Below are 14,332 nucleotides of genomic sequence, written 5' to 3'. Positions count from 1 at the left end.
AGGCAGGAGGGTGAGACATTGTCTGGGACTGGTGCTTTTCTGATATTTTGTTTGCGGAAAAGCTGGCACACATCCTCTTCGCAGATCTTAAGTGCAGGTTGAGTGTCAAAATACATTTGTAGATAAAATAACGTAAAAAGAGCTTGTAAAATATGATTTATAACGTGTGTATATTGTTTTTGTGTATTTTTTAATTGGTATTTATTTTTTAATTGCAAGTGTAAGAGTATAAAAACAAATCCATCAAAATCCAAACTGCACACGATTCTTCTTTGCATCAGTAGAGGGCAGCAAATGGCGAGTGGAGGAGTCACACATGTCAGGCTGTACTAGAGGAGCCTAGAGTTCCCCGTTACCGAACTCTCCACCTTGTGTAAGCCTGTTTTAAACGTAGTTGAATTGCATTAATTTCAGTAAATTATTTTAACGATTTAAGAATTTATTAAGCATATAAAAAGTTATTATTGCAGTTAGTTGTAATTATACATTTAAGAATTTAGCAGACGCATTTATCAAAATGAATACAAAGAAAAAGGAGAAACATATTGAAGCAGTTCAATTTAAGGCAACAAGAAAAGTGACAGTCACAGAGTTTTAACAATTGCCAGAGACCAGAAGAAGGAAAGAGAAAAGACCATGGGGAAGTTTTTTCTTCTATGAAGTTTACTCTTTTCATTGGGTTATTTAGAGATGTCAACATGCCATTGTTAAGTGACAGATTAGCATTTCAACAGCTGGCCAAAAGTAACTGACCAAACGGCTTGAGTGTGTTCTTATGCACATACAGACACTCATGGCATCTGGTTGATACTAGAGCAAATGGAAGTACATCACTAACAAATAACTGCAGCAGCTTTACATTTACATTTATCAGACGCTTTTATCCAAAGCGACTTACATTGCTTTATCCTATACATTTATACATAGGCATGGGCAATCCCTGGGTTTGAATCCACAACCTTGCGTTGTTAACGCAATGCTCTCACCACTGAGCTACAGGAAAGCTTGAAGCAGCTTTGCTTCGTTTCAGCTGCTTCAAAACAAATAAAAGTCAGAAACAGGCTTACCATTTAGTCAATTTAAACATACTGGATTAAAGCACACTGTAGTCCTGTTCATACTTTCATATCATTATAGTTAGTTTACACTACATGATTATGGTAATTTTGTTTTTAGGGTCAAAGTCCCTTTAAGCAAAGTAATTGCACTAATGGCAAAGTCATACAACACTCAAGTATGGGGGAGACGGTTAGATCACAATCGAGAATGGGAAAGTGACGTCAGCAGCGCAATGGATCCTGTGATTTGGGGACACCGACACTGCAGTAGAGACTGAGAAATAGTGGAGGTAGATGTTTAAATGTATATTTATATTAGACAGTTAAAACACATTAGAATGCAGTTCGCTTGCTGTGTTATGAACTGCCATATCTGCTTTCATGACCGGAGGGGGAAACAGATCTGAAAAGAAGCGCAATTTTCCGCTTTGTATATTAGAAACAACACAATGGTGAAAGTGCAACTTAAAGGGGAACTTTCAAAAAGGAAAATTCTGCCATTAATTACTCACCCTCAAGTAGTTTAACATCTGTAGGACCTCCATTTTTCACCAAATCGCAAATTAATGTAGTTTTGGAAGCTTTCTGACTCCTCCTAAGATTGCAACGCAACCAATCTTCAAAGCACTGAAAGTGCGTAAAGACATCGTAAAATTGTCCACGCAACTCCGGTGGTTCAGTATAAATTAATATAATGCGACGAGGATGCTTTTTGTGCGCAAACAAACAAAACTAACGACTATATTCAAAAACTTCCTGATTTGAGGGTTAGTTTCCAGCGCGTGTACCCGAGAGACACGTAGAGCATATGGCCGTACTCACCATTGAGATTACCGAGGTCCAGACCTCGGTAGTTTTGTCATGAACATTTTTAAAAATGTTTTTAGTACTGCCAATTTAGTAGAAAATGCCTAGATAACTGATCTCAGATCTGATCTACCTCAGCTGTTAACAAGTGTCAATCCAATCTGATTGAGTTGGCCAATCAAATGAAGAAAGGCGAGGATTACTGTCCAATCAAATGAAAGAAGGTGAGAGTTGCTATTGACAGAAGTCAAGCTTGAGTTCAGTTTCTACTGTGAAAGAGTGCGATGTAAGTAGCTAACTGTTTAATGTTTTATCATAGAAATGTTAGCGGCCATTCACATGTCGCGTCTAAAAATGCATGCAAAACGGTGACTGCGTCGCTTTCTCCCTCTTTTCAGAGCGCCTGGGAGTTTGCACTCTCGTTTTGAACGTGCTTGACGCGCATCAACATTTAAACAACAAACCTGAGTAAACGACAGATCGTAATATCGGTTTGGTAATATAACAAAAACATTACCAGACCTTCACTAGTTCATGCTAAACTGCGTGGCTTTGACTTTATGGGTTGTGGTTAGCCTATTAAAACAACTATATGATTTGCAAATAATTCAAATGCATCACTTTTAAACAAATTCTCGTTCTTTAATTCTGTTTCTATATTATTTTAAGTTTACCTATTTTTAATAAAAACCTAGGTGTCTGCAACTTCTGTAGCTACACAAAAAAGTTAAAGGGACAGTGCACTCAACAATGGAAATTCTGTTATCACTCTTTACCTTTATGTAATCTCAAACCCAAATGCATTATGCTTCTTTATGAAAGACAGGTGGTATTTCAATCTGGTAGTATTTGTATAAAAATATCAATTGACCATGTGTATACTGTCATTACTAATAAACATGAAAAGACAGAGATGATTTTAGCAATTGTTGTCATTTGCACTCCAAACATTTTAAAATGCACATATGTAGATCAAGAAAGTCAATTTTTTTGTTTGGGACAAATTCAGTTTTTGGACCTCGGTATTTCCAAAATCCTGCGTACGGCCCTTCGTAGAGCCTGTGTGGTCAGAACGTGCATGCGTCGAGCGATACTGACACCGGATGCAATGTCATGTGGCTTGTGTGTTTGGTTGCGTTTGCAATCTCAGAAACCTTCCAAAACTACCTTAAAGGCACAGTTTTTGATTACAGCGGCCACTAGTGTTGTATTATAGATTTGCCATGAATCGCTCACTCCAAACACGACGGTGGCCACCACAGTACAAAAAGATGTCGTTCTCATGTTGATGCAGGGAAGAGATTTTGCGGGCATTAGAAAGACTGTAGAAAGAGCTATGTCTTATGTATTGCATAAAATAAAAGGTTTGTGGATTTTTTATTTAAAAAGAAGGATAAAAGTCAGGCAGGAGATAGGACCTGTGTTAATATTATAAAGACTTTCCAGCAGAGACGCGTTAGGACCCGCGATACTAAGGCTTTTAGAAGAGAAACTCATATCTATGGAGATACTTTCCAGCAGAGAGACGTTGGAGAGAAAGATCGTCTAAAAATCACCCCCGAGGAGGATGCTTTGATTCGGATCAGTATGTGAGTAACATACAAAAATATGTTGTTGTTGTAATATTAGCTGTGTGACGGAGCAGTTTTGAGCGTCATTGTTTATCTGGAACCGCTTTAATATTGTACTTGTCCAGATACTACCAGCTGAATCTGGAGAGCGAGCGAGAGCGCGTTTTACTCTTTTACTCAATGATGAATAAACTTTCAGTTAATCCGCAGGTCACATGCGTTCCGAACCGGAGAGCATGATCCGTACGGATCACGGATCATCCCGCGATCCGTTTCACCACTATACCGCAGTGGAGAGGAAACGCATGTTGTAGAGTTGTTTGTCCGTTTAGGGCTGCTGTACAAAACATGGCGGCGAATTCAATGTATGTAGAGCCGCTCTGTATGTAGATATAAATAGCTTATTCTAAGGTATTACAAACATAATGGTTCATTACGTAAGGTCTTTATACACCTCTTAAGAAATAGTTTTGTATATTATATTGCATTTCCGTAAATAGATCCTCCTAAAAACGCTGTATTGTTCCTTCAATTTGCGTTCTGGGGAAAAATGGATGTCCTAGGGATGTTAAATTACTTGAGGGTGAGTAATTAATGGCAGAATTTTCATTTTGGACCGGAGTTCCCCTTTAATGAAAATACATAACTTTGTCAAATGTGGCTTTGTCATTTGTAGTTATTATTACAGATTCATAATTTCTAATCCTCTTGAATATATAAGTACTCACACCATGAGAAATGTGCAAAATACGTTTAGAAATGTCATTTGTGATATAGCTCTTTGCGACTCAGTGTCCATAAGGGAGCACTCCTTTGAATGAACAAGGGATTCAAATATTAGTCCATTTATTCAAAATAAGTGAAAGCACCTCTTAACAAATTTAATGTAAATAAAGTCGTTTTTAACTCTGGTGATTTCTATTTGCTTTCATTGTACGCTGCTGATCGTCCCCAAACATGGCGGCGACTGTCCAGAATGCAATGCACTGGAATGACGTAGATTCCAAAGCTCTAAAAAACAAAATGTGTATTTGTAAATTTGTGTAACTTGACATTTGACGGTAACGTTACCGGTAACACTTTAGAATAATGGTCCGTTGTTAACAAGTAACTATGCAGAAAGTAATAGGCAGTACTACATTAACACTTACCTTAATACTATTAACTAATATAGAAGCAAGATTAACTAAGCAGTAAGTAATAGCTAATTTAGGACAAAGGTAGTTCCTTATTTGGTATTTGATAATTACTAAAGAAAAATGCCATCATTGACAACTACTTGCGAACTATGACCAATTAATAAAGAAAAAACAATTAATTACTAATCTCAAACATTAACGTACATAAAGTGAAAAAATAGGTTGTTTGTGGAAACTAATTTATGAATAAATACAAATACCAGAAGCCAAATACCAAAACATGAATGGATATATTCTACATATATAGCCTATCCATAGAGATATATTTCTATGGAAGCATATGTGTTGCAAAATTCAATTTGCAATGTAATATGCAAAATGGAAATGCAATATTCAAAATGGCAATGTATTTCTGTATTTAAATTTACATTTTCCATTACTCACATGTGCAAAGTTTGGTGCAGAAGGAAAATGAAAATGAAATTATATTATTTACATTTGCCATTTCCAACAGCAGTCTTAATATGTAAAGTGCATACTTTTTAACGCTTTATAAGTAGCGAAATTGAAATGAAAATGTATAACCCAAATTGATTTGATATGTGTAACATGTTCAAGCAAAAATAGTAGCAAAATGATAATTTAAATGTTATTTGTCCTAAATGCATTTAGACTAACAGTTAGGACACTTACGATTGCATTTTCATCATGACGCCGTGGGATGTTTGTAGCAAAATTCAGTGCGTCTTTGAAAATGCATTCCGAGCTGACCACGCCCACCCTCAGTCAATCACTGCGTCAAGGCGGGGATTGGCGGAAGCGTGTTACATTTAGATCGTTCGAAACATGGCGGCTGGAGATCTGCTAAGATCGTTGAATTCACTGGCAGATGAAGTGGAGCGTGAACAGAGAAATAGTGGTGTTTCAGAAGAGTTTTACGTGTATGTAGGTGACAGAACTAAATCAATATTGGAGCGTCTTGCAGAATTGTCGGCCTTAACTGGCCTCGACACTCGTTTCGCTACTGAACCCTTGAAGGTGGTGGAAGAGCGATTATCTTCTTCTCTGCCGAGGGGAGTGGGACGACCGGCCGTGGAGATCCCCGACGAGGCCATAGAGGGGTATCTTATGTATGGTCTTAAAGTTAAAGACATCGCGGCCTTGTATGGAGTTAGTCGCTGGACGGTACATAGACGAATGCAACAGTGTGGACTAAGGTAAACATCAACTTAAATATTTTTTATATGGTTTCATATAACGTTAAACACCCCTATTCTAAACATTTGGACAGGAATGCCCCCTTTTTTGGAGCATCATAGAAACGCATACAGCTGACTTGAATAATCTGATAGAAATTTAACTAGGACATTCAGATATGACTTGAATGAATAAAAAAATTCACAGAGGCATGTTTAGGTCTTTACATAATTCTGTTAATCTCACAAATATCTGATGCATCTAATGCCACTTATGACACAATTATCCACCTGTTCCACAGAGTATCAGAGTTGTACTCTGACATTAACGATACAGACCTGGATAGTTTGATGTTGGAAATTCAAAGGGAACACCCACAGTGTGGATACCGTATGATGAGAGCTTTTCTCCAAGCAAGTGGGCATTTGATTCAGTGTAAGTTTGTTTTTGTTACATACTTGCAGGCTTGTTTATACTTATGTGTTGGACCTATGGCAGACCTGCATAGCCACTATGCCAGGGATCACCAGCCCTGCTTCTGGAGGGCTACCGCAATATGCAAGGGTAATATAATACAAAGTCTAGTGTAATAAATGTTCATACATTTTTTTAAATTGCAAATATAAAAAAAACTTTGGAGGATTTAGTCTTATGAAAAGAGTCCATTAAGTTATGGAAGATATGTCAGCCATTAGTCATGAATTTTTATTGATCTCAGTAAGTCTTTGTGAAATTTATTTATATAGTATATACTTCACATCAAGTAGAAGGGATTTTACTTAACTTTACTTTAAGATATTGTAACATTACAACAAGTGCAATAACATCTCATTATCTGAAGTTGTTAGGGTTCGTGAGTCACTACTAAGAGTGGATCCCGAGGGAACTCAACTCCGAGCCCTGGCTAACCGGACGCTTCATCGCAGACAGTACTCCGTTCCTGCTCCGAACTGCATGTGGCATATTGATGGAAATCATAAATTAATACGGTAATTTGATTTTAAATTTTTTATTTTTTTGTTCCACCCTTATCTTACAACTGGAATTGCTAAATGTTTTGATGCCAAGGAACCCTAAATATTAAGATCGCATTGTGAGTAAAGGAAATTACATATTTTATTTTACTACACATTATATTGTGTGAGAATAAGCGTGATACTTAAAACAACTTTGTTTCCTAAATTATATATCAGAAACATTTTAAAATTTTAGACTTTTAGAAGGATGGTGATGGGGGGAAAAAAGGCATGGAAGTTTGCTAGTCAAAATGTGGACAAATCAGATGCATCTTTCTTGTCTTGTCTTGTCATTTTTGTTTCAAATCAGCTGGCGATTTGTGATCCATGGAGGTATCGATGGATTTAGTCGTCTTATAGTATATCTGAATGCTGCTACTAACAATAAGGCGACCACTGTGCTTGATGCCTTCCTTCGTGCTGTTAGCCAGTTTGGCTTGCCCTCCCGTGTTCGTTCAGATAAAGGAGGAGAAAACATTGAGGTGGCTCATTTTATGGTACAGAACCGTGGAGAAAACCGCAACTCTCACATCACTGGAAGAAGCGTTCACAATCAGAGGTAAGTGAAAAATTACTTTTATGGTTTGAAATAATAATCATGCCTTTCTATATTTATGGTGGCTTGACATGTTTGCTGAGATGTGATGAATGACCCACGTCATTGCAGCTCAGTGGTATCTAATAATAATTACTAGTATCCAATAAATAAGAAGAAAAAAAACTAGTTTGTAATAAGTACTAGTACTCTATCTATGTAATAGGTACAAGTATGTCATCACTGACCGGGGGGGGGGTAGGGGGCTAGTATTAGTATAGCTAGATAGATATATTTGTGACAAGAATTCAGGAATTTCTATGGCATCAAAATTTAGCTATTACAAAATCCTTACTTAAACTTAAAATAATTATGATTATTATTAATTAATTAATTAATTATTAATAATTAATAATTATTTGGTCATATCACCCACCCCTCATTCTCACCTTTTTCACTTCTTACCTGTATGCATCCCCAATCAACTGTGTGTGTCTCTTTTTAATGTCAGACTGCACTACAATCGAGATGCATTACAGACAACCGAGATCTCACGGTGTGACATGGCTCACAGCAGGGATCATATTCGTACAGGACAGTCGTAGAAGACTATTAAAAATGTACAGTGTGAAACCCGCTTCTAATAGGTAGATAACAGTGGTGCCCAGCCCTGTTCCTGAATAACTGGAGATTTGCAGGGAGGTAGATTTCCAGGAACAGGATTGGGCACTGCTTGTCAAGACTATTTAAACTTCACCTGTCAAAAAAACAAAAACAAATCTAAACACACAGACAAGGTTTTTATAGAAGTTATATTTTTAGCATTAACGGTTGGTGTTGATACTTGTTCTGTTTTATTTGTTTTCTTTTTTTTAGGATTGAACGTCTTTGGCGAGATGTTAACACACAAGTCCTCGATTTGTTCCATATGTTGTTTTTCCATTTGGAAGTGACTGGATTCTTGAATCCTGATGATGAGATCCACCTCTTTGCTCTGCATTGGGCATTTTTGGCCCAGATAAAACATCAGCTTAACACTTTTAAAGAAGCATGGAACTTGCACAGGCTGAGAACTGAGAATGGTCGCTCTCCATACCAACTTTGGCTGCAAAACAGAGAGGCTGCCGATGATCTGGAAACTGTATGTTTGCACATTTTAAATTATTCTTTCTTCATTTACTCACTCAAGTTATTTCTTTGTTCTACTGAACACAAAAGAAGATATGTTGAAGAACGTTTGTAATCAAAAAGCTCTGGGGCACCACTGACTTTATGACGTTATGGAAGTCAGTGGTGTCCCAGAACTGTTTGGTTACCAGTTCTTTAAAATATCCTAATGTTACCACATGCATTAATGTAATTCAACAACATAAATTTCCTCACTCATACCTACATCAAAACAAAAAATATATGCCTTTGTGACAAATGCTTGTAATATTTACTGGATGTTTTGGTAGAAGTATGATTTAAAAGCATCTGTCCTGGTATTTTGCAAGGTTAATGATGACTATGGTGTTGACTGGGATGGACCACATGCCGTGGAAGATGCAGACTGCATTTCAATCCCAGATGTAGAGTTACCACGACGTCTCACTGCAGAGGAGTTGGCAGGTCTTCCGAACCGGGAAATGCCACTAAATGAGGCAATCGATGCCTACATGAGCACAGTAGCCCAATTGACAGGGATTTTTAGACATTGAACGTTTTGAACACCACAAACAGCTGACATTTCAACAAACGTCAGAACTACAAAATTTACTAAGAACATGCATGACAATGTATGACAATAAAAGTGAGAGAAACAAGTAGTTTTATTTAACGGTTGTAATTAATTTGTTCTTCACTTAACTCAGTGAATTTTCTTCACTGCAATGAGAGCTCTTTAAAACTTATAGTCAAAAACATGCATTTTTATAAAAGCAACAAATGTGGAAAAATAATGAAGACAACAAACATGTCATTTAAAATTTTTCATAAACATGCATTTCTCCACATGAACACTTAAATATTACAACTCAGATAAGGCCAAAGCCAAATCTTGTGGATGAAACTGCGGCTCTCATTGCTTGTGTAAATGCAAGAAAGGTTCTGCATCTTAAAGGGAGTTTCAGTGTTGTGAGGCAGGTTGAAGCCACTGGGAGTGATAGGTCAGGTGATACTTCCACATACAGGTGTTGAGGGAGAACAGCCCAGCCAGTCCAAAACTTCAGCAACTCGCACAGTTCAGCAGGTGATCCTGCATCAGTTTGGGTAAAAATATTTTATTGCATAATTCCTACATATGCAATCATCTGCAACTAAACATCAAATGCACATTCAATTTGTTTTGTTTTTAAAATTAAACATTTGCAATACCTGTTTGAATATATTCACGCAAGAAAGCTGTAACATCACAAGATTGCTCCAGGTTCAAAGGGGCTTCATCATCACTGTCAGGTTCTGGCCAGATGACTTTCCTAAGTATCATCTAATACAAAGATAGCAGCACTGAATACAAGCCTTAATATGGAGTTGCAACAATGCAATTCATCCACTGAGCTAGTGTTTTATTACAAACAACCCACCAACTGGGCTTTATGATTATATGTATTACAGAAAATTAAATGATTGATTTAGTGCAATGGCTTCCATACGGTCTGTTCTCCTAAGTAGAATAGACCAATTACCTCTGGTTCCATCAGCAGTGCAGAAGATCTGGGAAACAGTACTGCAGTTAAACTGCGTCGTTCTTTTATCATTCTCAAAACACCTGTATCTTTGAGTCCTCTCCGCAGCTGAGAGATCTGTTTTTCACGTCGACCAATAACCTAGACATGATCCACAAACAGTACAAATTATAAACACTATGCAAGCCATGATGAAAGATTGAAGCTTTTGTCCTAACTTAATGGTTATGTAAAGAGGCTTATGTAGAGTTAGAAAAAGTTCAAGTACATACCCAACTGCAATTAACACATACTTCCACCTTTATATGATAAGAAATACATACCCCATGGTGGAGAATGGTTTCTGCCAACCACCTTCTGTTGCTGTTGCTGACTGCTGGCAAGTCCCAGTTGATGGCCAGGTTGTTGATATTATCCATTTCATTCTGATTCAGTTCATTCTGGCTTTCCAGCTAAGATTTACACAAAGTGTGAAAAGGTAAGACACAAAAGGGTTTAAATGTATACATAAATATAAATAAATCTATACATACAAGGGACACAACTTCAATCACATCTGTATCAGGACAGTCCTTCAATTCGAAAAGTGGAGTATCGTCCTTACTGCCACTTAAAAGGGGGAAGAAAGCTGGACTAAGTCCTGAGTAGAGTGGACCTTCATTAATAAATGTATGTCCAATCATTCTTCCCACAACTCTGAACAGATCACCATCCAAGAGTGCTCTGGATGTTGAAGGAACCTTGTGATCATCTTCGCCATTGAAGAGCAGCGTTTTGCCACAGTTATCTGAAAAATGTATAATAAGTAAAATGCACTCAGATGAGCATACTTAAGCATCCCTTCCTATACTATCTATGCTCATAACTTAAATCTACAAAAAAAAGCTAAAATGTATTACATCCTGAATGTCTGTATTTCTAACAGTGACTAAAGTGGAGGTCAAGGAAATGGTATGTCCAAGCTCTGTACAGCATTTCAAAATGTTTTCAATTATAACTCACCAATGTCAAGTTCAAATCCATGGTGGAGCTTTTCCATTATCAATGTGAAAAAGTGCCGTTTTACTCCATCCCCTAATGCAGCATCTCCTGTTTTTAATAGAGATTACATATAATTTAATAATCATCAAAGTATAATGCAAACAAGCAGAGCTACTTTGCACCAATAAATACATACCTTTAAGTTTTACAGTTAATGGACTTGTCCAATCAACATTTGGACGTTTATAAAAAGCTAACATTTCTCGTTCACGATCCTTTTCACAGCTGTGCAGATCTAGTGTAACAACTAGGTCTGGTTTGTCATCTGCATTCTTTAAGATCTGTCTTCGATATATCCGGGCAGCTGATTCAAGATCCGGTTCAATCTTCCACTCTATGAAAACACAAATTAGTGATAACAATTCTTCAAAATAAATATGAATAACTGTGATATAATTAACATCCCTGACATATGTCCTGTTGTTTTGTAGTATGAGAAAAATTATTTGTATGCTAAAAAAGGTAATACAGAGAAAGTGTGCTCAGTGGTATGGTCAATTCGATAGAGACACCTTCAATGGCAGGCTCCGCTGATGGGCTGGTACTGGCTGAGAAAACAGCATTGAGTGATGTTGAGGCCCTTTCCTCCCTTTCAGCATTATCCTCTGACATGGTTGCTGCCATTTCTTCCTGTCTTGTACTGCCAGTGCTATCTGATATCACTTTGCCTGACTCATGAAACCTGATATAACCATAACAACAGTACAGCAGCTAGATTAGTGAAAGATATAAAATTCAACATCACTCTCTTTGCAGCTGTATTGCAAACCCTCCCATAGTACCATCAAATATTTTGTAATTGACAACTTAAAAAGTTATGAAACTTATAAATTAATTAATTATTGCAGACATCCATCACTGCAATCTATGACAAAAAGGTCAAGTGCAAAATGTTAAATCTGTATTAAGAGATTTAAAGACCCACACAGATATCCCACCTCTCACAGAAGTTGCGGAAGTCTCCCGCAATATAGACAGTGGCTCCCTGGTGCAAATTATATACAAATCCCAGGAATTTTGAAGAGCAAATGAGAGAGAGACAAAGAGGTGGGATGTCTGCCCACATTATAAATAATTTTACATGCGCATATACAGTATATATATTATTATAATATATAATTTATTCTGCAGGTAGGTAGGAAAAGGTTAAAATCTCTGGTTAGTAATAATACTCTGGATGTTGAGAAAGTTTAAACCATCAAAATTAAGTGATACACTAGTTTTGTGTAGGCCTATCCTAAGTGATTTAGGATAGGCCTACCCCTAAATTAATATTTATTTGTATAAGCTAACCCTACTATCTATCTGCTAATGTGACTTTTTATGTTCTTACAATGATTCAGACTCTTGAGAGTGACCAGCCTATATCCTCTGGACCACTGACAGAATGCTTGTACTGCAACGAGAAGTATAGCCTGTCAGAAATACAAGACCATGTTGATTTTGCGAAAGTAGTGTCTTTTAAAAAGGGTGTGTGGGGGTGGTGGTGCTTATCACTCAACAATGTAGATGCGCATCACATGCGAATGAGGGAGATCATGCGAGGAATTCGATTTCGCTGCTTCACGTTTGTTGAACTCTGACCTGCGAATTCGTATCACGTGACCAATACCGATCACACCGCGACCTTTAGCTATATTAAAAGAATAAGTATAATAAGTGAAGCTTTGGATATTTTTACATTTTGGGTTGATTATTTACATTTTTTTTGTTATGTAAGTTACACGTGCTCAAAGTGTAGTTTGACCGCGGCTAAAGCCGTCGTCCCATTGTTTTGTCCAAAATGAGCATTTCTCATACATACGATGGTCAACGAATGTGATCTTCAGTTACAACCCACCTCCCCAGACCCCGAGTGAAAGTTGGCAACCCTAGGCAAAACTGTTGCCTCGGTCTTTGTCTGTCAACTTACCACGTGTCCCACCACTTCGATCCGGAGGCGTCGCGCTCAGACCAGACTATGGATTTTCTGAAGGGCCAACATTTGCAGTTTGCCGCTCCAGTGCTTGAGCAGCTTCTCGGAGAAGCTCTGGAACGGACTTCGCCATGTTCCCTCCCGCCAGTTATCAAATACCAATGACAACGCAAAGTAATCCCCGCCTTGACGCAGTGATTGACTGAGGGTGGGCGTGGTCAGCTCGGAATGCATTTTCAAAGCCGCACTGAATTTTGCTACAAATATCCCACGGCGTCATGATGAAAATGCAATCGTAAGTGTCCTAACTGTTAGTCTAAATGCATTTAGGACAAATAACATTTAAATGATCATTTTGCTACTATTTTTGCTTGGACGTTACACATATCAAATCAATTTGGGTTATACATTTTCATTTCAATTTCGCTACTTATAAAGCGTTAAAAAGTATGCACTTTACATATTAAGACTGCTGTTGGAAATGGCAAATGTAAATAATATAATTTCATTTTCCTTCTGCACCAAACTTTGCACATGTGAGTAATGGAAAATGTAAATTTAAATACAGAAATACATTGCCATTTTGAATATTGCATTTCCATTTTGCATATTACATTGCAAATTGAATTTTGCAACACATATGCTTCCATAGTTTTGGGCATTATTCAAATGGGCTTACTGTTGTTCAATTGGTTCCCAGCTTCAAGATTACATCACACCAATAGAATCCAAATACCAGTGTACACTATTATAGTTTCCATTAAAACAAATACAACTCCCATTGTAACCCTTAAATCCATAACATTTTCTATTGTGTTAGTGAATTATTAAAATAGTTCATAGGTTACATAGGCTGATTTATTATTTTTTAAATATGTGGGATTTTTTAAAACAAGTAGAAAATGTGCTGAATGTTTAATTTCATCCAAGTGAAATTAGCAAAACAGTTAGATAGAATTTACATTTGTTTGACACGCGGAGCTAGGCGTGAGTTGACACAGGATGCGCGCGTGCGTCAAGGCAACAGGCTGTGTGTGCGCATCAAGTTTAAACGACTCGTCCACGAGACGCGTAACGCGGGGCAGAGACGTGCGAGTATGAAACAGGCTATGTGTGCGCATCAAGTTTAAACGGCTCGTCCGCGAGACGCGCGAGTGTGAAACAGGCTGTGTGCGCATCAAGTTTAAATGGCTCGTCCGCGGGAAGAGACGCGCGAGTATGAAACAGGCTATGTGTGCGCATCAAGTTTAAATGGCTCGTCCGCGAGACGCGCAACACGGGGAAGAGTCGCGCGAGTATGAAACAGGCTATGTGTGTGCATCAAGTTTAAACGGCTCGTCCGCGAGACGAGCATGAAACGGGCTATGTGTGCGCGTCAAGTTTAAAC

At 37.7% G+C, this 14,332-nt stretch overlaps 2 protein-coding genes across 3 annotated transcripts; one reads left to right on the top strand and one right to left on the bottom strand.

The window, feature by feature from the left end:
• The first annotated feature begins 4,956 nt into the window (after window positions 1-4,956).
• Window positions 4,957-9,025, top strand: LOC130562880 (uncharacterized). Its single transcript, XM_057348187.1, has 6 exons — window positions 4,957-5,792; window positions 6,074-6,207; window positions 6,614-6,761; window positions 7,099-7,347; window positions 8,200-8,464; window positions 8,820-9,025. The coding sequence occupies exons 1-6, from the start codon at window positions 5,422-5,424 to the stop codon at window positions 9,021-9,023; spliced, it is 1,371 nt and encodes a 456-aa protein (XP_057204170.1). The 5' UTR covers window positions 4,957-5,421; the 3' UTR covers window positions 9,024-9,025.
• Window positions 9,026-9,332: 307 nt separating this feature from the next.
• Window positions 9,333-11,973, bottom strand: LOC130562881 (uncharacterized). Of its 2 annotated transcripts, none has more exons than XM_057348189.1 (8): window positions 11,543-11,973; window positions 11,167-11,364; window positions 10,992-11,078; window positions 10,523-10,776; window positions 10,313-10,429; window positions 9,990-10,130; window positions 9,679-9,790; window positions 9,333-9,559 (listed from the first exon to the last, which is right to left on the bottom strand). In XM_057348189.1, the coding sequence occupies exons 1-8, from the start codon at window positions 11,652-11,654 to the stop codon at window positions 9,339-9,341; spliced, it is 1,242 nt and encodes a 413-aa protein (XP_057204172.1). In that variant the 5' UTR covers window positions 11,655-11,973; the 3' UTR covers window positions 9,333-9,338. The 2 variants fall into 2 exon arrangements, with proteins under 2 accessions (XP_057204172.1, XP_057204171.1); XM_057348188.1 differs by having other exon boundaries at window positions 10,313-10,441; window positions 11,543-11,972.
• Window positions 11,974-14,332: the final 2,359 nt, after the last annotated feature.

This window comes from Triplophysa rosa, linkage group LG12 (genome assembly GCF_024868665.1).
Source record: "Triplophysa rosa linkage group LG12, Trosa_1v2, whole genome shotgun sequence".
NCBI classification, from domain to species: Eukaryota; Metazoa; Chordata; class Actinopteri; order Cypriniformes; family Nemacheilidae; genus Triplophysa; species Triplophysa rosa.
This window is presented reverse-complemented; position numbering and strand designations above follow the sequence as displayed.